At 54.4% G+C, this 21,861-nt stretch overlaps 13 protein-coding genes across 13 annotated transcripts; 6 read left to right on the top strand and 7 right to left on the bottom strand.

Moving 5' to 3' along the window:
- Positions 1-146: 146 nt before the first annotated feature.
- Positions 147-1,087, bottom strand: Malapachy_0971 (surf4-domain-containing protein; the record flags this gene model as incomplete). Its single annotated transcript, XM_018135483.1, has 2 exons — positions 147-308; positions 341-1,087. The coding sequence occupies 2 exons, from the start codon at positions 1,085-1,087 to the stop codon at positions 147-149; spliced, it is 909 nt and encodes a 302-aa protein (XP_017992492.1).
- A 167-nt stretch (positions 1,088-1,254) lies between these two features.
- Malapachy_0967 (arg-6 mitochondrial precursor) lies at positions 1,255-3,937 on the bottom strand (the record flags this gene model as incomplete). The annotated part of the gene is made up of 2 exons (XM_018135479.1): positions 1,255-1,919; positions 1,963-3,937. 2 exons carry the CDS (start codon positions 3,935-3,937, stop codon positions 1,255-1,257), a joined length of 2,640 nt encoding a protein of 879 aa, XP_017992443.1.
- A 490-nt stretch (positions 3,938-4,427) lies between these two features.
- On the top strand, positions 4,428-6,209 carry Malapachy_1009 (hypothetical protein; the record flags this gene model as incomplete). The annotated part of the gene is made up of 1 exon (XM_018135521.1): positions 4,428-6,209. The coding sequence occupies one exon, from the start codon at positions 4,428-4,430 to the stop codon at positions 6,207-6,209; it is 1,782 nt and encodes a 593-aa protein (XP_017992311.1).
- Positions 6,210-6,314: 105 nt separating this feature from the next.
- Positions 6,315-7,171, bottom strand: Malapachy_0997 (hypothetical protein; the record flags this gene model as incomplete). Its single annotated transcript, XM_018135509.1, has 3 exons — positions 6,315-6,992; positions 7,029-7,075; positions 7,102-7,171. The coding sequence occupies 3 exons, from the start codon at positions 7,169-7,171 to the stop codon at positions 6,315-6,317; spliced, it is 795 nt and encodes a 264-aa protein (XP_017992407.1).
- Positions 7,172-7,486: 315 nt separating this feature from the next.
- Malapachy_1011 (hypothetical protein) lies at positions 7,487-8,784 on the top strand (the record flags this gene model as incomplete). Its single annotated transcript, XM_018135523.1, has 2 exons — positions 7,487-7,543; positions 7,594-8,784. 2 exons carry the CDS (start codon positions 7,487-7,489, stop codon positions 8,782-8,784), a joined length of 1,248 nt encoding a protein of 415 aa, XP_017992350.1.
- A 143-nt stretch (positions 8,785-8,927) lies between these two features.
- On the top strand, positions 8,928-9,979 carry Malapachy_0980 (signal transducing protein kinase; the record flags this gene model as incomplete). The annotated part of the gene is made up of 2 exons (XM_018135492.1): positions 8,928-8,980; positions 9,007-9,979. The coding sequence occupies 2 exons, from the start codon at positions 8,928-8,930 to the stop codon at positions 9,977-9,979; spliced, it is 1,026 nt and encodes a 341-aa protein (XP_017992360.1).
- Positions 9,980-9,994: 15 nt separating this feature from the next.
- Positions 9,995-11,815, bottom strand: Malapachy_0969 (creatinase aminopeptidase; the record flags this gene model as incomplete). The annotated part of the gene is made up of 1 exon (XM_018135481.1): positions 9,995-11,815. One exon carries the CDS (start codon positions 11,813-11,815, stop codon positions 9,995-9,997), a length of 1,821 nt encoding a protein of 606 aa, XP_017992451.1.
- A 380-nt stretch (positions 11,816-12,195) lies between these two features.
- Positions 12,196-13,497, bottom strand: Malapachy_0970 (s-adenosyl-l-homocysteine hydrolase; the record flags this gene model as incomplete). Its single annotated transcript, XM_018135482.1, has 1 exon — positions 12,196-13,497. The coding sequence occupies one exon, from the start codon at positions 13,495-13,497 to the stop codon at positions 12,196-12,198; it is 1,302 nt and encodes a 433-aa protein (XP_017992493.1).
- A 3,341-nt stretch (positions 13,498-16,838) lies between these two features.
- Positions 16,839-17,468, top strand: Malapachy_0986 (cdc31-spindle pole body centrin; the record flags this gene model as incomplete). The annotated part of the gene is made up of 3 exons (XM_018135498.1): positions 16,839-17,154; positions 17,194-17,341; positions 17,381-17,468. The coding sequence occupies 3 exons, from the start codon at positions 16,839-16,841 to the stop codon at positions 17,466-17,468; spliced, it is 552 nt and encodes a 183-aa protein (XP_017992358.1).
- Positions 17,469-17,601: 133 nt separating this feature from the next.
- On the top strand, positions 17,602-17,963 carry Malapachy_0988 (transcription initiation factor iia gamma subunit; the record flags this gene model as incomplete). Its single annotated transcript, XM_018135500.1, has 2 exons — positions 17,602-17,781; positions 17,817-17,963. The coding sequence occupies 2 exons, from the start codon at positions 17,602-17,604 to the stop codon at positions 17,961-17,963; spliced, it is 327 nt and encodes a 108-aa protein (XP_017992354.1).
- Positions 17,964-18,067: 104 nt separating this feature from the next.
- On the bottom strand, positions 18,068-20,145 carry Malapachy_0973 (gata zinc finger domain-containing protein 14; the record flags this gene model as incomplete). Its single annotated transcript, XM_018135485.1, has 2 exons — positions 18,068-18,090; positions 18,123-20,145. The coding sequence occupies 2 exons, from the start codon at positions 20,143-20,145 to the stop codon at positions 18,068-18,070; spliced, it is 2,046 nt and encodes a 681-aa protein (XP_017992494.1).
- A 573-nt stretch (positions 20,146-20,718) lies between these two features.
- On the top strand, positions 20,719-21,009 carry Malapachy_1015 (hypothetical protein; the record flags this gene model as incomplete). The annotated part of the gene is made up of 1 exon (XM_018135527.1): positions 20,719-21,009. One exon carries the CDS (start codon positions 20,719-20,721, stop codon positions 21,007-21,009), a length of 291 nt encoding a protein of 96 aa, XP_017992347.1.
- Positions 21,010-21,065: 56 nt separating this feature from the next.
- Positions 21,066-21,821, bottom strand: Malapachy_0999 (hypothetical protein; the record flags this gene model as incomplete). The annotated part of the gene is made up of 2 exons (XM_018135511.1): positions 21,066-21,437; positions 21,474-21,821. 2 exons carry the CDS (start codon positions 21,819-21,821, stop codon positions 21,066-21,068), a joined length of 720 nt encoding a protein of 239 aa, XP_017992699.1.
- Positions 21,822-21,861: the final 40 nt, after the last annotated feature.

Below are 21,861 nucleotides of genomic sequence, written 5' to 3'. Positions count from 1 at the left end.
TGTAGACGATCATGCAGGATGATACGTTCTTTCATAGACTCGAGCAAACGTCTATGAAATAGGGGCGCGTATGACAGTCACTACAACAACCAACACAGGTCCCCACCTGTGCGTGACTATATTTGGGAGTGCGTCATAGAACACCTTTATGTCACTTTCTTACGCTCGTCCATGGAAAGACCGCCAGGGCCCATGTTGACAAGCAAAAGAAGGCCACCTACAATCGAGAGGGTCTGGAAAAAGTCGTACCGCAAAAAGTCGCGTTGCGGCAGCGCCGAGTGCACGGTCCAGAAGTTGTTGACAACAATCTGTGGTGTGAGAAATGTGCATAAATACATACATTCAGGATGCTGAGCAGGAGCACAAGGAACATCGCACTCCATCGTGCCTTGAAGCCCACGGCCACCATGATGCAGGCGCCGAGACCCAAGACCGACACGGCCACACGGAAGAAGTTCCACTCACCTTGCAACACGAAACCTAGGAACAGGAAGATGAGCAGTACACGTCCAGCCAATTGGAAATAGATGCGCTTGTCTGTTTCGCTGATACTCGGCAAGCCGGCAAACAAGTTCTTGCGTTGGTTGGCGAGACTGTCCGAGAACACCATGAGGAGGCCACCGATGACGGACAGGTTGCGCAGGAAGAAGTTGAAGTCGGTAATAAGGCCGTAGCCGATACCCTGGAACACAATCACGAAGAGCAGCGATCCAATGGAAATCTCCGGGAAACGGCGCAACAACACAAACGTCGAAGCGATGAGCATCGTAACAACGTTGATGAACAAGAAGGTGTGCGCAATAAAGTACGGCATCGAGCGGTACTTGTTCAGGTACATCGACTGATCGCCCCACTGTGTCATGATACGCAGCGCATCTTCCAGGAATGTGACGACAATCAGGAAGCGGCCCAGTACAGGAATGTAGGGACGAATAGGCTGCGACACGCTGTCCATAATGTCTTCAGCCTTGCTGGAGTATTCTTTGAGCCGCTCCATAAAGGGCGATGAGTTGTACAATGACGATCCTCGGAATGGATCGCTCGACATATGCGAAGGCGGGACAAACGAGGAGGACCCGTACGACATGACAAGCAAGAATGGGCACGGAGCAAAAGTGGCACAACACACACCGTGGCACCAGGGGCGGCGCGCTGGGACTGCTTTGGTGCTTACCTAAGCGAATGCCAGCCGACGCGAGCGCAGCCAGGCCGTGCGCGTGCAGGTCCCTCCGATCCTAACGTACTATGGCGCTATCACAATGGAATACCTGCATGTTCATCCAGGCCTAGGGCCAAGTTGAGATTTTGGAGGCACTGTGTCGCAGCACCCTTGAGGAGGTTGTCAATTACACCCACCACCACAACGCGATCACCGGAGGAGTGCACTTGGAAACCACCGACCTTGAAACCGTGCTGGAGCGCAATATCAGGAATTTCCGGCACCTGCGGTAGCACTTGCACCAGTTTTTCACCCGCATAGCGCTCTTCGTACAGCTCCTTGACATTACGTGCCGTCAAAGGCGTACGAAGAGGAATGCTAGCCGTCGAGATGATGCCCTGGAACCACGACGCTACGATCGGCGTAAAGGCCACGTCGACCGGTTGGCCGTCGATCAGCTTGGTGAGGTGGAAGCGTGCTTCGCGCTCGTGGATGTGGTCCGTGAGCGAGTATGGACGCACATTGTGCTCGAGCGACGCAGGGTCGATCTTGGGAAGCGTCACAGGACGTTTACCAGGCGCGGGTCGACCGCCCGACTTCGTACCGCCGCCACTGTAGCCCGAGATGCCCATGACTGTCGGTGGGCGCTTCTCATCCAAGTACGGCAAGAGCGGTGCGAGAATCATCTGCGTATTTGTCGCGTAGCAGCCCGGGTTCGAAATGAGCTTCGACGTGCGGATCAAAGCACGCGAGTACAGTTCTACTTGGTTAGTTTCCATTCGTTCTGCACTACGGGTACGCACCAGGGAGGCCGTACGTCCACGCATCATCAAAGCGATGGTCCGCACTGAGGTCCACAATCACACCATGGCCTTGTGGCTTGCCCGCCCCACCCTCGCGCACTGCGTCTACAAACGGACGACACACGCCATTGGGCAATGCCATGACGTACGCATCTGGCGGCGGGACATCACAGCGGCCACTCTCCAGCTTTTTCAGGTCGTCCAGGCTCATGTTCGAGTAGTATACTTGGCTCTTGTCGTAATCTTCCAGCGGAAACCCAGCCAATTCACGCGAACTCACATGTGACAGCTCCATCGAGGGGTGGCCATTGATCAACTGCACGAGCGAACGGCCTGTATAGCCACGCGCACCAATCAACGCCACGCGCTTCGGGGCTGCGTCCGTGGCGTACGTACGCGACGTCGTCAGCGCTGCGTGTGCGCGCGACGCAATCTGGGGACGCGTATGCGAAGCACGAGCAAGCGTCGCAAAGCCACGCTGCGAGCCCGGCGTGGTTTTGCGCATGTTCAGAGGCAGGTACGCACGCTCCACGCGGTGCTGGTCCTCCAGCTCGCGCATGACATGCTCCACGTCCGAGACATCCTGGATACCATAGTAGAACAAGCTGCGACGGTTGCGAGTGAAGCTACCGTCCGCATGCTCAAAGTGCCAAGCGCGGTTCTCGTCGTCAGCGCGGGCCGTCCACACAAGGCGCTTGTAGTCACGACGGATCATCGTCCAGATGTTGTCGAGAATGTTGTTCATCATTGCATTGCGCGTCATGACCAGTCGCGTAAGCACAGGCACCTGGCCTGGGGGATGCGAGACAAAGGCCACGCACTCGAGACCCTCGTCGCCGTAAATCGTGTACGGTGCACGCGAAAGCTCCGAGAAGATTTGCGCGGCGCTCTTGCGGTTCTCACGCACATCCTCATCATTCTCACGCAGCAAGCTACGCAGACGCTCAGGACCCACCTCTTCAATCGACTGCGACGAGAACAGCTTGTAGCCACGGCGAATCAATGTGCCAGCACCGCTATCCGTGAACAGCTCCTTCTGCAGCTGGTCCACAGAAATAATCGCCACGGACGACGAGCGCGGGAGATGGTCCAGCAGTTCCTTCATTTCACGCAGTTTGAGCTTCGTGCCGTACTTTACCCATTCCTGCTTCATTAGATCATCGTACTCTTCATCCAAGTTGATCGACTCAATCAGCTCGCCTGTCGCGCCATGATAGAGACCGCCCTTCTCGTTGAGGTACACAATCTTCAGCGGCTCCAACACCTTGGCTAGCTCACTCGCAGCGACATCGGCATTGACGTTGAGGATCTGGCCGTCTTCCGACAACGCCAGACTTGTAAGAATCGGCAGGCATCCGGCACGAATCGCACTCTCAATCGGCTCTTTATCAACACGCTCAATCTTACCGACAAGACCGTAGCGCTCCTTGTCCAAAAACGACGCATTAAATACACCCAACGGGATGGGACGTGCACGGCTGCCCAGCGACTCGAGTTTCTCCACCAGTTTCTGGTTCTCCTCCAAAAACACACGGCGGGCCACACGCAGCGTAGCAGCGTCGGTAATACGGATACCATCCGAGTAGTCGGGCACAACGCCCTCGCGCTCTAGAATCTCATTGAGCTGCGGGCCAGCGCCATGCAGCACAATGGGGTAGAGACCAACGCGATGCAGGAACGTCAGGCTGAGTGCCAAGTCATCCAGCTCGTTCGTAAGGATCGCGCCACCGACCTTGATCACGGCAAACTTGTTCGCCGTGCTGAAAATACGCAAGTACCGCTCGACTTCATTGCGCGAGGCAATCGAGTACAGTAGGCGAGTAATCGTTTCACGATCTCCCGCCAAGTCACGAGACGATGGACTCTGCGACGCAGGTACACGAGACACATGCAATGCACGTGCAAACGCAATGGCGGGAGCGCGCACACCAGCAGTGCGCGACCGCACAGCACTCCGGGCGAGAATGGATCGCATGGTGTCGGAACAAAAACTTGGCCTCTCGCCTTATCGATCGCTTATCTAGGCCGCGCTGACTCGACCCGGCCTCGTTCTCACGTGATATGACGCGTGACTATGTGGAGGTGGGGAAGCAAGGCTGGCAGGCGCGCTGGCTGTGGGTGTTGTGTCGTTGTCTTGTTTGACGTCCGTTTGTGTGACCCTTGGTGGCTTGGCTACCCTAGCCGACACTGCGTGGGTCGGTCTTCTATCACTTTGGAGGCGTGTGCTTGTAAATACACACTTTTCTTCAGGGGCCCAAGCGTTTCGCGATACACCCCCTTCTTATTCAACGTGTTGTTTGCTGACGTTGATTCCTCCGATGGCAGGTCCATCGAGTCCGGGCCTTTCTAGCCCACGAACACCTTCCACACCTCGCCTTCGTCGTAAGCCAAGCCAAGTCAAAGAGAATATGCGGTTGGGATATGTGCGCCGTCCACCCCCACCACCGCTCTCAACCACTTCAGCGATGCATCGGTCCACAGGGTTCGACAGCTTGCAAGATTTGCTGGAACGTGAAGGGTACAAAGAAACTCGTATTATCACGCCCCTGAGTAAATCTTCCGTCATCATATCTGTAGACGAGGACATGGATACTGAAACGGACCTACCTGCACGCCAGTCGAAGCCGGCGCTGCGTCACGCTACCTCTGCCGGGCTGTTCCAACGCGATACGAATCAGCACGACGCGACCTCCCCTGCGCCCCCTGGCAGTGATATTCTGGCATGGAGGCAGGCGGTGGCTCAAACAAGCGATATCGAGAATGTGCCCATGCGCCGCCAAGCGCTCCAAAAATCACGCAGCGATGCTTCGCTCAAGCGGCATGTCGCTCGACGCCGTAGCACGCTGTGGGATGCGAGTCAGGCGTACCGACAATCTGTGCATACTACAGAGGCCGTGCCTCCCGTCCCACCCATCCCACCTACTTTGTTGCGTGCCTCCTCTGTGGCTACGACATCCGCTGCACCCCAAGTCACCTGGAGTACGTCCGCCACACTTTCTCAGCCCGAAGGTGAGGACCCTACGCAAGCTTTCTTGTCATCCCCTGCATCGCCGATCCTGTCCAGGCAAGATGCGGTGGTGCAGATTACGGATGCAGACCCTGTGCGTATGCCACGCGGCCTGCGGCGTTCAAAGAGTGAAGATTTGCTACAGAAGGCGCTCAAGTCGCGCACGGAAACACCACCAGATGTACCGCCTTTGTGCAATTGTGGACGCACCATGCATGATACGAAGGGAAAAGGCGCATCAATGCCTGCAATTGAGCCACGCTGGCACATGGACTCGTGCCCTGTACGGCTGCGCTGGGAAGCGACAGCGCCTCTCCCTATTCCTCCGCCCCCACCGTACCTAACGGTCTCCACACCTCGTGGTATTAGTTCGCCCAAGGCCATTGAGCTTGCAGGGGCCGAGTTTGATCCTGTCGATACGCCTGGGCAGGTGACGTATCTTTTCCGTGTACCACGCCCCGATCTGAGCCACCTAACCAAGGCAACATGGACAGGGCTGCATAGTTGGTGGACTGGTCATGAGGAACCAGCCCACTCCAAAGGTCCTTTCCTGAATGGGGGACGTACCGCTGTGTCCTCGTCCTTGCATCCGCCATCACCCATGCGCCCGAAATCATCCACACATCGCCGTCTGCGTCGCAGTACTTCCATACCTCGCGTCGAACGCAAAGCTGCGGCTGTTCGTTCCATCTCGTCCGACCCGACGAGTCCTTCGACCCCCTCAACCATTTCCAAGGGCCAACGGACAGGCTCCGAACGCGTTCATGAACTGCGGCAGCGTGTTGAGGACCGTATGAAGGAAGATGCGACGGTACTGGAAGAAACAGCATTTCCCCTCCTCTCCAAGTACACCAATGCCTCAGCCCCTACGTCACAGGAGAGCACGACAGATCACAGTGTTCTGGAAAGCCCTACGGTGCAGCGGATGATGCAGCGTGGTACACACTCAGCACCTACTCTCTTGGAACAGGAAGCAGCGCCGCAGCTTGCGTTGGGCGAGACCGTGCCTTCACTTCCTATTCTTCAAACGATGACTCAGAACGATCTTATGACGACTCCATCTTCAACACCCCAGATACCAGAAAAACAACGAATACTACGAACGAAAGCTAGTGGTCATCGTCTGAGCCGACGTACCTCGAAAGACGACTTGCGAAGCGCAGCAACGACGCAGGCAGCGCCTCGTACATTGCGTGGCGATAACCATGGTCTCTTACTGCAGTCCGTCGCGCGGTCGTAGGTTAGATTAGATCTGCTACTATTACGAAGAGTCTTTTTGTACGAACCCACTTATAGCTTGCACTGCTACGATCTCATGGCTCACTTTTTTCGGCTACCTAGTACACTACCAGTGGGACTTTTCCGTAAAGCCGGTAGTGACATCAATACCTTGCCGTTCACGTTCCATGGCTTCATGGTACTCGCGCACAGCACGCTCGTAATCGCTATTTTTCGTCTGGGGCATAGGCGGCTCTGTCGTAGTAAACGTTGAGAACGTGTTGGCAGGAGCGCGTGTTTCTTGAGGCTCTTTGGGCGCATTGGAAGACCTGGGGGGCAACGAGTTACGAGCATTGTTCTGGCGGATCTGCTCCCACATACTTGGTGTGCTCGTACGGTCACGACGAAGCTCATCCCAGCGCGATACTGCTGATGCTCCGCTCGCGTCGGTGGAGCTTGATACGTCCGGCGAGGACGAGGGATTCACTGTCGACCAATCTGCTTCCGATGCTGGCAAATCAATAGACTCGTTCGTCTCTTCGGTAGGCGTATCAGTCAAAGGCCCTGGCGGCCCACCAACACGACGCCTCTGTTCCATCGCGTTATGCAAAGCGCGTGCCATGTGTTGAGGGTCTTCCACTGACCGCAACGACGATCGGCTCATGCCGATGCCCACGGGAATCATCAAGAATGAGCCCGCAAAGCCGCCAGAGAGTGTTAAGAGGATATTTGCTAACGGTTTAATGGGTCGTCCCGATCGCCGAAGGAAATAGTAGGTGGTACCCATACCGCCCATAAAGCCACACTGCTTGTTAGGCACACCTCAAGGGCGGATACGTACCACACGGGCCAGCCATACATTAGAGGAGATATTCCGAAGAGCTTCCACTACATGTTAAGCAGATCCAACGTACGTTCTCGTGCCGTAAGCTTTTCGTCGCGCTGTGGTGGCGAGGGACCGTTGTTCATCGAAGGGTCAGCCATGTCGCTAAAAAAGGGCACACAGCGCACGGTCGTTGTCGAAGCGGAGGGCCATGTGCCTCCAAGGCTCCACGAGGCACGGCCGCCACGCCCCGACCCCTCGTCGGCCGGCCGAGGGAACGCGACGCGCCCACGCCCCCGCGGTGCATGCATTCGATTTGTTGCGCAACTCCCGGCGGCCCTCCGTTCTCCTTTGCGCGCCCAGGGGACGCGTGGTTTGTCGCTCTTTGTGCCGACACAACCAGCACTGACCTTGCGTGGTCCCATACCCTCTTGTGTCTGGCCGCCGTTGTTACCACCAACTCTGTCCCTGCTATAATGGCTATGGCTGGTACTGCGTCGCCTGTAGCGGCAGGTCCTACGCCCATTATCGAGGTACGTGGCATTCAGGACCGTCCTGGCGAACAAGACTAACATGCTTCCAGCAAGCAGAGCGCTTGCGAACGCGCTTGCAACTCGCTGCCCATGAAGCGGGCCTCTCAAACCGGGCTCGGTCCGCGGGATTATTGAGCGAATCCAAGCTGGAAGAGCAAGTTTCCGAGCCTCTGAAGCGCGTCAATGGGCCCATGAGTCTGTATGAGACCTTGCTGGGCGCCGACTTTAGTCCCTCTGTGAAGCGGACACCCTCAACACAGGATCCACTGGCTACCTCACCGCCACGGACGATACCATCTACACCGCCACGCCGTGTGCCTACGACGCCGCCTTCAGGAACGGTACGAACGCCTAGCACAAGTGAGCGCCTCACGCGTTTGGCCTCCGCACCACAAATGGGATCGCCTCATCATACACACCCACATATGAGTGATTTACACAATCATCCTACACCAGATCTCCTTCGGCGCGAACAGCAGGGCGTACTAGCGGATAGTTACGGCATGTCACCCAAACGCCGTCGCGTGGGGCCTGCTGCATCAAACCCACCTTTTCGATTCCCTGCCTCGCCGCATCGCCTTCCGAATGGTCATGTGGCTTCCTCTTTAGCGCAGGGACTAGGCCTGACGCAGCGGATGACCGGTCCACCTCAGGCATCGTCGGCACCCATATCGTCCTCAGGCGTGCGGTATGGCCACAGTCGTATCGCCTCTATGCCTGAATGGCCTAACGATACATTTGTTCCGGTGCGTGGCCATGATCCTGTGTCACGACCCTCAGCTAACGCTGTATGGTCTCATACACCCGGTGCGGATGCAATGGTGAGCCCTCATCGTGGATCTGCTTATGCAGCTGGCCGCTCGCTCCATCAACCTGCTAGCCATTTGCGCACCAATCCGGCGCATACCCGCGCGGAGAAACGAGTTGGGCATCAGCGAAGTATGTCGCAAGGCACAGCCGGGCTTGGCACATCGATGCGTTTCCTGCATGACCGAAGCAGTAGTATCACTACACCGCCAGCTGCGCCACCGTCGCAGCCTGTGACGCCAAAGACGATGCATCCGCATATGAGCTATGGTGAATATCTAAATATGAGTCCAAGTCCTCAGCCGCGCTCACAGACTCGGCCTCGACGTGGTATGGCTGCTGAGAATGTGCTTCGATCGCCAACTCGTACACCCACATCCACATCGAAGCGCAGCATGCCACCACTGTGGGCCCAGCCATCGCAGCGGTCGTAAGAAGAGTTGTGCGTAGGTAGATAGACAGGGAAGGTAGTAGGAGAGAGAGTTACGTATCGCACGTGATCTGTGTCTGGCGGACGCGACGGCGCCTCCCAGGCACGCGTGTGGGTCATCGCAAGTAACACGCACGGCTCTACAATATGAATGTCGAGCGGTACGAAAAGCAGGGCCGTGTAGGTGGCGGATCGTATGGGTACGTAAACAATGTGCTAATCACAGGGAGGTGTATCGTGCCGTGGATCGCTGGACGGGCTCCGTAGTAGCCATCAAGGTGGTCAATTTAGAGCTGTCCAACGAGGAACTTCTTTCGATCCAGAAAGAGATTAGCGTGCTGCGTCAGGTCCGCAGTCCCTTTGTTACCTCATATCATGACAGTTTCTTGCATGGATCTCAGCTTTGGATTATCATGGAATATTGCGAGGGTGGCAGCTGCGCCGATCTTTTGCGAACAGAGCGACTAACAGAGGCTCATATGGCTGTCATTTTGCGTGACGTACTACAAGCCTTGGTGTACTTGCACGCCGAAAACAAAATCCACCGTGATATCAAAGCGGCCAATGTGCTTCTCTGCAAAGACGGGAGCGTCCGTCTCGCTGATTTTGGCGTTGCCGGGCAGCTTCATGTTCAATGCAAGCGTGATAGGGCTTTTGTTGGAACGCCGTACTGGATGAGTCCCGAAGTAATCAAGCAAAGTGGATACAATACCAAGGCTGATATCTGGAGTGTCGGTATCTTGGCATATGAGCTCGCGATGGGGGAACCACCGTATGCTGATTTGCATCCTATGAAGGTCCTGCATTTGATTCCTCGCAATCCCCCACCGCAACTCCCTTCCTCCTACTCGCCTGCTTTTCGTGACTTTGTAGCGCAATGCCTTACACGTGATCCACTACGCAGACCTTCTGCATCTGAGCTGTTGAAGCACAAGTTCTTCAAGCATGCTGGGTCCACGTCGCTGCTCGCGGCCGTGTTGGCTACACGCTCGTTTGCCAAGACACGCCCGCCCAAAAAACGGCCTGCCGATGTGACCACGGCGGAGGCGCCATGGTGGGATTTTGGCTCGCTACGTACGACGCCTGTCGAGGCGCCCGTATCGGACCCGCTGGGCACCACAATTACGCCCCGCGTATGGCGCCAGAATTCTAGTGTCCCCTCTAACGATGCGACCATCGTGCAGCTCCCTGGGCCTTGAGATATCTATGTTGCTCTAAATACGCACAGAGCACTCCTTCTCCAGCCAGCGCAGGGCACGAGCGTCGTTTTGGAGGCGTGGACGGAGCTTTTCCAGTACCTCATCGTGGTAGGCGTTGACCCACTGACGCTCGTCCACCGACATGAGTGAGACATCCATGAGCTTGGTCTGGATCGGGCACATGGTAATGTGCTCCATCTGCAAGAAGCCCTTGCTCGTGGGTGGCTCAGGACCATCGATCTTATGCGGCTGCACAATGACGAGGTTCTCAATACGGATACCCCAGTGTCCATCCAAGTAATAACCTGGCTCATTGCTGATCACCATACCCTCCTTCAGGCCGGTTTCGTTGAACACAATACGTGTGCCGAGACCCATGGGCGGCTCATGTACATTGAGATAATGGCCAACACCATGGCCCGTGCCGTGGCGGTATTCCAAGTGATCACGCCAGGCAGGAGCACGAGCCAATGCATCGAGGACATACCCTGTGGTGTTGTACGGGAAAATCATACGATCCACAGCGATGTGGCCTTGCAGCACGCGCGTAAAGCAGCGACGCTGCTCCATAGTCGGTGTGCCAAAGTGCAGGGTACGCGTAACATCAGTCGTACCGAACGTAAAGTGGGCACCTGAGTCACACAGGTATAGATCATTGGGATCAATCGCCGGACTACCTTGCTCAGGAGGCGCATAGTGAATAATCGCGCCGTTGGGGCCGGTAGACGAAATCGTCATAAAGCTCAGACCCTGGAAGTCAGGCTGCATCGCACGGAACGACGCCAGCTTGTTGGCACCCTCCATCTCAGAGATGCTCTCGCCGTTAGCCAACGCCTCTTCCAGCCAGGCAAAGTACGAGACCAAGGCGGCACCATCACGGATATGCGCTTCACGGAATCCATCCTGCTCGACCTTGTTCTTGATGCTCTTTTGGTCGACCACAATAGAGCGGGTGCTATGCGCTTTCTCCGCACCCAGCGTCTCGTAGACAGCCCACGACGCACGCTTTCCGATTAGGACACGGCCCGACAAGGTTTTGAGGTCTGTGTAGAACGAGTCGTAGGGCCGGATCTGGACCGCCGAGCCCAAGTGGGCACGAACCTCGTCGGTGAGCTGCGATTCGTTCACATAGAGCGTGCACGCATCCAGCGTGACCACGGCAAAGGCGAAAAACACGGGATTGAATGGCACATCATCACCACGCAGGTTGAGCAGCCAGGCCACCTCATCCAGCATCGTACAGATGAACGCTGTGCCGTTCAGCTCACGAATGGACGCGCGAAGTTCCTGGATCTTGTCCGAGGCAGCCCGGCCTGTAATGGATTCTGGCAGGGCCTTGATAGGCTCATGAGGACGCGAAGGACGGTCCGGCCACACTTCAGCCACGAGGTTCTCTGCCAACGGCACCAGCGTCGATTGGTGCATAGCCAAAGACTGTTGCAAACTGTGGGCATCCTCTGCGCTCAGAACCTTGGGGTCCACACCCACACGCGAGCTGGGGGGTAGAGCGGATAGCCATTCTTGCCACGTAGGTACACCAGGTTCGCCCATACGCATCAGCGTCCACACGCCAGGCTCAAGCTGCTGCGAGGCCTGCAAAAAGTAACGACCGTCTGTGAAAAGAAGAGCCTCGTCCTTCGTCACAAGCGCACAGCCTGCGGAGCCAGAAAAGCCGGAGATGTAACCGCGCAAAAGGTCGGCATCGGAGGGATATTCACTGGCGTGCTCATCTTCAGAAGGCACGATGTAGGCCTGCAGGTTGTGCCCCTGCATCTTCTCACGAAGCTGCGATACAAGAGATGACGTGTGCACCACGCCATTGCTTACTGCACCCATGTTGCTAAGAAAACGTGACGTTGAGAAATACACTGGACGCGTTGGCTTCAAAAACGAAGGTCGAAAGAAAACAAGAGAGCGAGGCCAGGCACGACAGAGCATCGACTGGCCTACAGCGAGGTCACGAGCCACGACACAACGTGGAGGCAGGCCCCAGGGCCCCTTTGCTGGCGTCGTCACATGACAGAGCCAAGGCGTTCCAACGCCCTTTCGATCACGTTGGAGGTAGCAAGGATGCCTTGTTGAAAAGGTGGGATTTCTACAAATGACTAGAAGAGAGACAAGTGAATCAACACCTGTCAAGATCCGTATTAAGCGCGTTGAGTACTATACATACAGGGTGTTGATCATAACGAAGGTACAATTTTGAGGCGAACCATTTAGTAGCGGTAGTGGTCAGCCTTGTAAGGACCATCAATCGGGATGTCGAGGTAGTCCGACTGCACCTTAGTAAGCTGCGTGAGCTTCACGTTGAGCTTGGCAAGGTGAGCACGGGCGACCTCCTCGTCGAGAGTCTTGGGGAGCATGTAGACCTGGCCACGAGCGTACTTGCCCTCCTTGTCGTTCCAGAGAGTGATCTGAGCCAGGGTCTGGTTGCAGAACGAGGCGCTCATGATGAACGATGGGTGGCCCGTAGCACAGCCCAGGTTGACCAGGCGGCCCTCAGCCAGAAGGATGACGTGGCGGCCGCTCGGCAGCGTGTAGCGGTCGACCTGCGGCTTGATGTTGACAACCTCCTTGGCGATCTTCTTGAGGCCAGCAACATCGATCTCAATGTCAAAGTGGCCAATGTTGCACACAATAGCATCCTCCGGCATCATCTCAAAGTGCTTGGTCGTGATAATGTCACGGTTACCGGTGGTGGTCACGAAAATCTGAGCCTCCGAGGCAATCTCGTCCATGAGACCCACCTGGTAGCCAGCCATCGAAGCCTGGAGAGCGTTGATCGGGTCGATCTCCGTCACAATGACACGGCAACCGTACGAGCGCAGCGACTCAGCACAGCCCTTACCGACATCACCGAAGCCGGCGACGACAGCCACCTTACCGCCAAGCATGACATCCGTAGCACGCTTGATACCATCAACAAGCGACTCACGGCAGCCGTAGTAGTTGTCGAACTTCGACTTAGTCACCGAGTCGTTCACGTTGATGGCCGGGACCTTGAGCTCACCCTTCTTCACAGCCATGTAGAGGTGGTGGACACCGGTGGTCGTCTCCTCCGACACACCGCGAATACCCTCCAGAAGCTCAGGGAACTTGTTGTGGATCATCCAGGTGAGGTCACCACCATCATCCAGGATCATGTTGAGCGGCTCACCGTTCGGGAAAGCGCGCAAAGTCTGCTCAATGCACCAGTTGTACTCCTCCTCGGTCTCACCCTTCCAGGCAAAGACAGGGATACCAGCAGCAGCAATGGCCGCAGCAGCGTGGTCCTGGGTCGAGAAGATGTTGCACGACGACCACGAGACCTGCGCACCAAGAGCCACCAGGGTCTCGATAAGCACAGCAGTCTGGATTGTCATGTGCAAGCAACCAGCAATGCGAGCGCCCTTAAGCGGCTGCGAAGGGCCGTACTTCTCACGCAGAGCCATCAGACCGGGCATCTCGCCCTCCGCAATCTGGATCTCCTTGCGACCGAAAGCGGCCAGCGAAATATCAGCAACCTTGTAGTTCGACATGACGAAAGTAGGAAACGTAGGAGGAAAGGGTAGAGAAATGAATCTAAACCGGGCCCTTCTCTAAAATCTTCTTTGCGGTATGCACGCCAGCGTGCACGGTCACCCACGTGCCTCGCGTGCATAGTCTACCTACCTACGGTCATAGATGTGCACGTGGCAATCCATGAGCTGGCGGCCTGCGTACATCCACAACGGCCAGTGGCCGCGTGGCCTTTATGCAGCCGAGGTCATAGACCACGCCTGGTTCTTCTGTGCTCTTACGCTGATTTCTTTTCCGACGAAGCCAATGCCCTCATCTACGGCGCAGCCCCTGCAGGAGGGGCCTGCCTCTTCGGCATCATCCGCACAGCGGTGTGAGCTGGCGGAAATTGTCCAATTTCATTGCCAACTGCAGCACCAACGTATTCTGTGCCAGCCAGTGGAGCGTGTGTTTCGCTTGTGCCCTCGCCGGCCTGCAGTTGAGGTTACACATCTTGTGGACTATACGCCTGCTGGTGAGCCGTTCCTGCCTGATCATTTAATGTAATTATACCAGCTCGCAGCGCCGTGCAGATTGCTTTGGCTATGCACATGATACCCTATGATGACCACTGTAGCTGCGTGCTTCAATGTACTTTATGCGAAGCCGAAACATGTCTGCCATGTCAGGATTGTATTCTTTGTCAGGATAATCACCAAGCAATGCCTCATCTAGGAGTCGACCATGCGCTACCTACGCAAGGTCTTTTGACGGGACAAATGGGGCTAGACTAATGTACATATATTGCCGCGTCTTACTAACCGTCCTATTGCTATTGATCAGTAGGTATGGCTGATGGGCGTGGAACATTTTTTTTTTGCATATTCGTAGCATTGTTGCAATGTCATTTTCTCTTGCATAAATAAGTCCGGGATGGACCCCTGCTTGCCATCACACACGTTCGCCCATTCTTGCCAGAGCATACTCAGTTCATCCCATACTTTTTGTTTCTCGGCATTTTCCAAAGAGTTCGAGACGCAATAAGGTGCAGAAGCATCAAGTCCTAGAGCTTGCATGTACAGTCGCGTTATGCCGTAGTACGCATGCTCGACCCAGTGACTCGATGTACTGTCGCCGTTAGCGAACGTATGGGCCAAGGCAAGCCGGAACTCTTCAAACAAGGTGTAGAGTCTCTTACGCGATGCACGATCCGATCCAAAATGGCCAGTTTGGCTTGCTTCATAAAGGCAAATTGCGTACATGGAGAGCGGGGGCAGAGGTGGTGGTAACGACTCGTCTCGAGGCACATGCGACGATTCGTGTGTAAGTAAATGTCTAGCAAGGGCCAACGCCGAATCCAGGTAGCCTTGTTGTAACAGGGCTCTCGTAACGTATTGGGCCACCGTTTCACGAGGCAGAGAAGATGAATCGACCAAATCACCGACCACGCGCTGGAACATGGTAGCCATGCGATGCCGTAAAAGAGACGAAAGGAATGGTTCCACATGCTCTTCAGAAAGCACTTGTCCAAAAGCAACGTAGTCTTGATACAGTCGAAGAGCAAACGATAATTCTTTTGAACGGGTATATGCATGTGAAAACAACCAGCCGAAAATCGAAGATGATGTACAGGGAAACACCTCAGGATGTAGCTGACGAGCGAGAACATACAAATCTCTGCTGAGGGCGTACTGGTGCTGACGCACAGCAAGTCGAAGGAGCAAAATAAGATGATCAAGACGTATAACGCTCTCTTCAGAGCGTACTAGAACAGCATTGCCTAGACGATGCAATAGGCCAACCCAAGTTTCCTTTTTCATCGTACGAACTGAGCGCATAAGTGAGGTCCCAAGATCGCCACTGTTGCACGGCAAAGATGCCGAGGGTATACGTTCATCCAATCCGGATTGCAATGCACGAACAAGCTCGCCAAACATTTGCTCGTCTGGCTGCATCCCCGCTTCACATAGGACGTCCAACGTGTGTAGTGCCAAGTGCATGGCTACATCTGGGTGGTAACGAGCACGAACTATCCATGTCAGAGCAGTAATTGCGGCCGCATAGACATCGTATGGTATAGGTTGGTGGGTATGAATTAGCTCAAGGGCCAATCGGGGATCACTTGATCTGCACAGAGCGACTGCAACTCGCTCGGTATAGTATTCTGGGTTTGTGGTATAAAGGCGAGAAAGAAAGGTAGGAATATGAGGTGTGACCTCACAAGATGCAAAACATTGAGAAAGGATTGCAGTTGTTGGTTGATTCTCTTCTCCAAAGGACGCTTGAAGTTCCACAGGGTCAATTCGACGAAGTAGTTCTTGTACCAATGCATACTTGATCGGAAGCCGGAGATACCAAGCTAGACGAACAGATTCAATGCCAAATGCAAGAGCTTTGTCGGCATCGGAAGAATTGGAGGCGGACGAATGCCAAGCCAATGTTTCGAGCAGCACAGCAGCAAAAGGTTGACCGGCAGCTACAGCATCCGCAGATCGACTTTCACTTTGCACATACGCATTTAATAGCGTTGGAATACACGAAAAGGCGCGCATATGTGCGAGCCGAAAAATCAAACGCCCAAGAAGATCACCATCCACCGCCGTAGCATCGTTACCAGCTCTAACGAGCCAGGGCACTTGAGCATCATACACTGCATGACGCTCCTTTTCTCCGAATTTTTTGTCGATCCTCTCGGCCCTTTTTAAGAGAAGATACAAGAAGCGTTGCCTCATCATAGGCCGAATTGATTTCGTAGGGAAATGGGCATCATGAAGTTCGACAAGCTCGCATAGTTGTACGCAGACCTGATCGAGACGATCGTAGAGATTGTGTGAAGGTATAGAGCTTGGTCCTTCCGCGATAAGTGACCAGAGTGAAATCCACAAGGGATAAGGTATAGACGACATGCGACGCATGAGCGCTAGTGCGGCTGTGATGTCGTGTCGTGCAATTGCATTGATCAATGCTTGGACTGAATGTGACAGAAAAGAGCCATGCACAGACTCAGGTGGTATAAATGGCTGCCAGTACCGAGTGAATGTAGCCTGTGGCGAAAGCGGCGCTTGTTGCGTGAGCCAACGAAGATTAGAAGACCATGCTGGCAACGATGGGGACGGTAAAGCAGCAGAGTATAGCCCTCTCCAGCCATACAGCTGAGTATATATGGGCCATGTATGCAATGTCCTGCCACGGCCTGGTCGGGCGTGTGGCCATCTACCAAGCGGACGAGCCATGCATCAATATACCTCACCAATATTTCCAAGTCTTCGTTCTAGCGGAGGCGCAAATGTCGTCGACCAGATATGGGTGCAATTCGTAATCATGAGTTGCGCCCACGTGAGAGAGGCGCGTCGCGACACGCGTTGCTTCTGGTTCGTTGACCATGAGCCATTTGGCACGAGCGCGAGCTCGTCGGACACCCTCTTTTGGCGGTTCTCAAGCTGTAGGAGGTACTAGCTACACCACCTCTCGTATTGTGACTCCTGCAGTGGAACTTTCGGAGGACCAGCGCCAGGAAATCCGGGAGGCATTTGACTTGTTTGATACAGACAAAGATGGGGCTATTGACTATCATGAACTGAAGGTAGCCATGCGTGCTCTTGGCTTTGACTTGAAGAAGTCAGAAGTACTCGATATCTTGCGGGACAACGACTCGACTGGAGCTGGTCTGATGGAATGGCCAGCGTTCAACCGAATTAGTACGTGTGAAATGTTGTTGTTGGCATTTAACAAAGTAGTGACGGAAAAAATCGCAGCAAGAGATCCAAGAGAAGAAATCCTGCGTGCTTTTGCTCTTTTTGACGAAGATAACACTGGCAAGATTAGCTTGCGAAACTTGAAGCGAGTAGCCAAAGAGCTGGGTGAGAACCTCGATGAGGAAGAGCTGTATGTGTTCAAACCTCATGTGTATGCTAACATATCTAGTCAAGCTATGATCGATGAATTTGATTTGGACCAGGATGGCGAAATCAGCGAACAAGAGTTCATGCAGATCATGATGGATGAGCCATAAATGTAGTTGCGACGTTGTTCATTAGTACACACCTCCATTGCCATCTACAGCGTGACCGAAGACCGTCGATGTTGCCCTGCGACGATGACAGTGGGGCGGAACCAGTATTACGAATTCTATCGCCAAAGCAGGTATGGCATTTATGTGCGTAGCTCACAGCATTAGCATTGGGATGCAGCTGACAGATGCGCTCGATGAGCTCATCCAGTCTGGCCATATCAATCCGATTTTGGCTATGAAGGTGCTTGAGCAGTTCGACAAGTCGATCTCCGAGACGCTCGCCAACAATGTGAAGTCGAAAGGAAATATCAAGGTACGTGTGTTTCGCGTATGACTGACATAATGTAGGGGCATTTGCACAACTACCGCCTTTGTGATGAGGTGTGGACCTTCATTATTAAGAATGCCATGTTCAAGCTGGACAATGGCGAGATGTTGTCGGTCGATAAGGCCAAAATTGTCGCCTGCAAGCTCGGTGAAAACAACAATCGTTAAAGTACAGTGCCCATGATGAAGGAAAAAAAAAAAGCATTACGAAAGAGCTTAAATGGAAAATATGGGTATGCTACTTGATGTATTATATAGATATAGCTGCTCGATCATGGCAATGTTGAGCCTTCACCTGATGTTAGATTCAATGCAGATCAGACATACTAGAAACCAGAGCAGATAAGAGAGCTGGATTCTCAACAAGGGCATTGGGCATGTTGGTGGTGTGTGGTGCCATTGGATTGGCCCGAATAGAGCCTAAAGAAGACATGGCAGCCACAGCGGCTGCAGCCGTTGCTGCAGGCGTGGTAGACGAGGACACAGACGAAACGGCCGGCATAGAAGTGGAAGGAGTACTCATCTTTTGTGAAACAGGTGCCGGAAAAGAGGCATTCAAAATAGGAGGTGTTGATGAGATGGTCTTGGGCGACGCGGCGGGGGCCGACGAAAGCGAAGAGGCCATCGCTGCATCGGAGGACAAACCATCTAAGCGAATGGTGGGCGACGACGGCGTCGTCGAAGGCACATGCATGGGAAGCAAGGGTGCAGATGGAAAGCCTGGCGTGGAACCGAGGGCCGTAGTGGATGGAACTGCTGCTGTAGCCGATGAGTTGGGGAGGGAAGGCATCAAAGGCGCAGTGGCCGGCGATGAAGCATGGAACGTGGGTATCAATGGCATGGAAACAGACATAGGCATATGATTGGAAGAAGATGTATGCTTTTCAGTCGCTGTTGGTATTGTCGGAAGAAGCGCGTTCACATTGCTGGACGGCAGTTGGACCGGTAGAGACGAAAGCGGGGGAGGTTGCGAGGCACTGCGACCCTCATGCGGTAACGAGGCCAGCACACTGGCCAGCCGACGATCAAAGTCTGGGGAGTCTTCGGCTTGGGGCAAGGATTCCATAGATTCTGCAGTTCGCTTCCGAGCATTCCTGCGGTGGACGCCAGGGCGGCTTCCGCCCCCGCTTCCGCGACTGGGGGGCACCTTGGACGGGTCGCCTGTCGCAGCCACCGTAATCACAGAGCCATCTTTCCCTTTCTTCCGCTTATTGGACAACGAGCGAGCGTACCGCAACCCACAAGCGTTACAGAGTGTTTTGTGCCCCGAAGGCCCTCGACGCCATTCAGGGCTGTCAGCCTTGCCGCAGCTTGTGCACGTCTTCACAGGACCTGCCATAGCGTGTACATTGCCAATAGGTACAGGTGCGACCATGCTAGGAGCAGGGATGTGAGACGTGGTGGGCGACGGCGTCATCAGTTTGTCCACCAATTTCACTGGCTGTGCAGAGGCTACCACGGGACCTGTCGCAATAGGAGCCTGTATGGATGTAGGTAGGGGTTGTTCCTTGGTAACTTCATAGCATACTAGTACAATGGAGCCACATGGAATGAGAATACTTGCCACAGAAAGTACATGAGAAGATGTGCGTAATGTATGCTGTGCGCGTAAGCGGCGTGTACAAGAAGTAGCACCTGCGAGTGATGCACCTTCCACGAGATGTGAAAAATCACTGACTTTGTAGGAGGATGTAGGCGGCCAACTGTACAAAATCTGGCGTGGCGTATCCGTCGACAAAATTTGGAATACGCGACGGACGGGTACAGAGGCCTCGGCTTTCCAGTAAGGGAACAAGGTAGACCAGAGCATCTTGATTTGGGCTGAGTCAAAGGCATGGCGTGATAAACCACATTCTAACGGCGGGTTGCTCACTGGGTGAAAAAAGCAGAGCGCCAAGCCCACGTCAGCCCAGCTGACGACGACGTCTGTGGTAGTAAAACAGATGGGGGCCGGGCTTCTTTCGGAGCTAGCCAACGCCTCTAGTGAGTAGATATTGCACCGAATCACACTCCCTGCAAACGCACGACGCTGAATCATCACACGCACATGCTCCTGCACACGCAGACGCTCCGCTGGGTCAACCAAGTCCAGAAGGGTTTTTTGGTGGAGAGCATCACGTTGAGGATTCAAGGCAGCCTGTGCGCGAGGGTCCACATATAAAAAGGCAAAATCGTTTTCTTTCTTGACAGAAGGGACACATAAGGCCCAAAAGCAGGTCACTGTAGGAGTGTCAAGACCGGTGTATACAGAGGGCTCAGGACTGGCCAGAGGTAAACCGTCCACCGATAATGGATAGGGACATGGGGGTATATCGGAAGAATCCTGTTTAGACGGACTATGCGATGCCATCTCTGAGGACAGACGTTCTAGGAGCAAGCGATCTGTCTCCCACCCCCCAACGTCCGTGAGCGATGATAGCCTGTATTCCCTTCGAACGACTAAATCGCAAAGCAACGCGTGTTAGGAAGATGACGTAAGAATTGTAAGCCCACCCTACGCGGCCAGGAGCGCGTTGGGAGGCTATACGCGCGCATTTCACGCGTGACCATGCGTATACCTATCTATACAAACAGCCGCCCCAGCTTGGATGGGCCTGCGAGACCGCCTGTTTTGGCAAGACTGGGTGAAGATGGGGAGCTTGTGCTGGTAGAGTTGCAAGGGTCCCTGGAAATGGATGGCTGTGACCCACGCGGCGGCGAAACGATTGGGATCTTGCAATTTCCCCCTGGGCGTGAGAATCATCCTGTATTGCAGATTTCACACCATCGCCTGGAAGGAACGATTGTATCACTACGGCGACCATGGGCCATCCTTGAGAAAAAAGCCGTACCTGTGCCTCCTGCCTCCCCCTTATCCGATGCAGAGACAGACCTTTCATCATCCCCGCCCAGAGCGACTTTCTCGCCCCCCGCCTCCCCTACAATGGCACGGAAGCGTGCACGATTCTCAGAGAAGGAGAATTATAGTGCCGAGCATGATACCTTGAAAACGCCGGCGCGGTCTAGCAAGGCGCCAACTATGCTAAGCAGCAGTCCTATGCCAGAACGATCGCTGCGGTACTCGGATGGCCACTTTGACTTTTCGTCTCCCAATGCCAAAGCGCCTGAAGCGAAACGTTTACCTACTTCTACCTCGTATTCGGTCGTGACTATCATCCGCAAAAAGATTTTGTTTTCAAAGCGACCAGAACCCATTGTAAAATTGGATGCATAAAGAGTGTTACATAGAGATGGAATACATGCATACCCACGCTGGCAGGTTTGTGCGCCTTACAATAATTCTACGCGGCGCTGTTCAAGCACCGCCCGAATGGCTCGATAGGGCAACAAGTGAATAGAACCAGGTAAGAGCGCCAGAGACTCGCCATCGGGTAAAACAATCGAGCCGCCATCATCGCGACAATATATGAAAACAGGACTGTCTAGTTGAGGTGACACAATCATGCTTCCCACATTCGACAAGGAGCCACCAGGTGGCGGGTCGTTCAACGAGCGCATCGGTTCAGGCAAGTATTGCAACACGGCATTTTGAAAATGATCAGACAAGAGCTGGTCGTAGCGTTTGACATAACCCAGCTCCATAGGGGATAGCCGCGTTTGCTCTGATCGATTCGTCACCAAGTGCGAAGCATATTTCTCCAGCTGAGGTCAGACGCGACATGATGCATCCCCACGTACCTTTTCTAGTCGTGTTCGCAAGAAACTCCGAAGGAGCCACTTGCTTCGTTCCGCATCTAATTGTACAAGGTTTAATCGGAAGTGCTCTTCCTCCGAGGTGGATGTATCAGACATCAAGGAGTCTAGAATAGATTGCTGCTGCTGGAGCTGGTCTAGCACAGTATCCACGATTTCCGCTGGCCATGGCTGGAGTTCAGGCGAGCCCCTTTCGTTAAGCCAAGCGTGAGATAATTGCACTATAGCAGGCCTCTCATCTGTGATACGAGTCACCGGCTCTTCCTTTACGGCCTGGCGTGTGACAATACGTTCGTCTTCATCCTCGCTAAGGGCATAGCGAGCATGTGACATGGATGGATCTGGGCCTAGTCGGAAAAAACGGAGGAGGACC

This window comes from Malassezia pachydermatis, assembly GCF_001278385.1.
Source record: "Malassezia pachydermatis strain CBS 1879 chromosome Unknown scaffold3, whole genome shotgun sequence".
Taxonomy (NCBI): Eukaryota; Fungi; Basidiomycota; class Malasseziomycetes; order Malasseziales; family Malasseziaceae; genus Malassezia; species Malassezia pachydermatis.
The sequence above is the reverse complement of the archived record's forward strand: the minus strand, read 5'-3'. Positions and strand labels throughout refer to the sequence as shown.